This window comes from Notothenia coriiceps, unplaced genomic scaffold (assembly GCF_000735185.1).
Source record: "Notothenia coriiceps isolate Sejong01 unplaced genomic scaffold, NC01 NC01_scaffold00000709, whole genome shotgun sequence".
In the NCBI taxonomy this organism is placed as follows: Eukaryota; Metazoa; Chordata; class Actinopteri; order Perciformes; family Nototheniidae; genus Notothenia; species Notothenia coriiceps.
Genome location: NW_011333410.1, coordinates 15,304 through 17,783, shown reverse-complemented (window position 1 = coordinate 17,783; position 2,480 = coordinate 15,304). Strand labels below are relative to the sequence as shown.

General features: G+C 39.7%; 1 protein-coding gene across 1 annotated transcript in view; it reads right to left on the bottom strand.

Annotated features, from left to right (window-relative positions):
• LOC104956979 (tropomyosin alpha-4 chain-like) overlaps positions 1 to 2,480 on the bottom strand; it is a 17,552-nt gene that overhangs the window by 1,791 nt on the left and 13,281 nt on the right. The window contains exon 5 of the mRNA XM_010784572.1: positions 2,262 to 2,337. Within this exon, the coding sequence (XP_010782874.1) occupies positions 2,262 to 2,337 (76 nt within the window). The remainder of the gene's footprint in view (positions 1 to 2,261; positions 2,338 to 2,480) is intronic.

Here is a 2,480-nt window from a genome sequence, read left to right as displayed (position 1 = left end):
ATTATTCAATGGTATACTAAAATCCATGTGAAAAAAATTGCTTCTCACTGTTCTCAGGTCAAATATTTATATGCGATTAAAAATGCGATTAATTGCGATTAATTAATTACAAAGCCTGTAATTAATTAGATTAATTTTTTTAATCGAGTCCCGGCCCTAGTTTTTATATTTGATAAAGTTATCTCAACTGTTTGCAATACTCAGGGTGTCTGCAGGGTCTTAAAAAGTATTAAAAGTTGATAAATCAATTTAGTGAAAATTAAACGGCATTTTCCAAGGTGTTACATTTTGTAGCTTGTTTTCAATAAGTATATAAATTGAAAAGTTTATTTATGGCATCCCGTTGGATTTGACGTCATCTGAACAGGACATCGCACGCTCACTGCTTGATAGCGCGCAAAGGTCCGTTTACCCCGGTTGTTAAACAACATCGTTATGGGGAAATGCAAGTCTGCGTCCAAATGGTTGGAAGATAAGGAGGAAGGACAATCAATACTGTATATAGTCAATGTGAGGTAAAGTGCGTCGCCAAGGTAACCGGTTAGAACTCCAAGTGGCGATGAGGTCTTAAAATGTATGGGAAGGGTCTTAAAAAAGGTCTTAAAAGGTTTTACATTTGACTTCAGGATTCCTGGATATTGTAAACACACAAAAGCAAAGTTAAAACAAACGCTAACATGTATTCATGCTAACATTGCACAAATAAGCTTTGGTGTTTCTCAGTTCTCTGCAACTCCAAGAATAACAAGTTTCAGTTCAACAAATATATAAAAATGCTGACTGTTTAATAAATACAATTAGTCACTTTGGTTCTCCTTTATGAATGAACGGCCTAAATATATATATATATATAACAGCATTTACACTGAACATGACTCCTCTCCTCTTCGCTGCCTCCTTCATTGAAGAAGCTGCTCTCAGGGCTCAGTGGACAGTCATTAAGGGAGCAGGGAGTGATACCTCTTCACCAAAGTATTGGTTCACACTTCCTCAATTATAACTGAATCATCCGGCCCTGCCTACAACGCAACTATTTATTTTCCCATCACGTTGTTTAGATAAAAAGAAAACTCAACGTATCAAGTGACAGACCGCAGCTGTTTGAACAGCAATAATTATTTAACATCATATGCACAGGGTTCCCACGGGCCCATAAAAAGCCTTAACATTAATTGGACTTATTCTTAAAAAATACCATCTCAATTGGTGTTTGAAATGTTTCTAATAAATATTTCAAAAGTCTTAAAATGCTAAGACACAGAAAGGAGGATTTTATTGTTTTACCTGATTGTGCTTTTATAAAATCTTAAAAATAATTGGAAACATTATTTAAACAATTTACAAAATTGCTCTCACATTAATGTGGCAGAGATCCAGATAGGGGGGAAATATCGAGCAAAATGTGTTATCTTAAATTGTAATAAAGCGGCCTTAAAAAAGTTTTGAATCTAACTTGCTTGAATTGTAGGAATGCTGCAGAACAATTTAACATCATCTTGGATTACTTATCAAAGAAAATCACACAAGTAAAAAACAAACAGCAATCCAAGGCTCATTAGCGCAGCATGAGCCCCTGAGGCCGTTTCTTAGCATATTCAGGGAGTGAACCAGCAGCCAGTCGAGACCTGCAGCACATTCCTCCTGTTCGCTACGTTAAATTCCTCCCAGGCACGGACAGGCAGTGTGACAGCATGCCAGCCGCCTCATGACCGCTCTGTAGCAGCAACACACGCCAGCTCAGTTCAGTTCAGTCAGGCCTCCTCACATCGCAGCACAGGCTGTTCCCAGGCCGGCAACACCTCCGCCTCCCTCTCTACATATCGCTCCTCACAGGGAGGGAGGTGTGTGTGTGTGTGTGTGTGTGTGTGTGTGTGTGTGTGTGTGTGTGTGTGTGTGTGNAGACAGATTGGTCCCTTGAGATCATCGATCTCATTTACAAGGGAGACCTGCATCATTTAGTTCCACATGAAACATAAAAACAACATACAAACAAACTGTTGTTTGTTTGTATGTTGTTTTTATGTTTCATGTGGAACTAAATGATGCAGGTCTCCCTTGTAAATGAGATCGATGATCTCAAGGGACCAATCTGTCTAAATAAAGGTTTGAAATGAAATGAAATGAAAATAATTTAGGTTTGCTTCACCCAAAAACTGATCTGTTCCCTCGTGAAGCCAAAAGAAGAAGTGTTACTTATAGCTGTATATTTCAGTTTCATGGTCCAGTCGTAGCCATGCTCATCCCTCACAGGAAACACTCACCTTCTCAGACTGGGCTTCTAAGGACTTCAGGTTGTTGGTCACATTTTTCAGCTCCTCCTCCAGGTCAGCGGCTTTACTGTGGAGAGAGACAGACGCATGCTTGGTGTTAATGAAGTAATGGTAAGGACGTGGGTGTGTTTTGGGGCTGTCCCGAATACAATTTTTCGGGCTCCGGATATTCGGTAGTAATCAGCAGCGAATATTCGGCCCGCTCGGGGG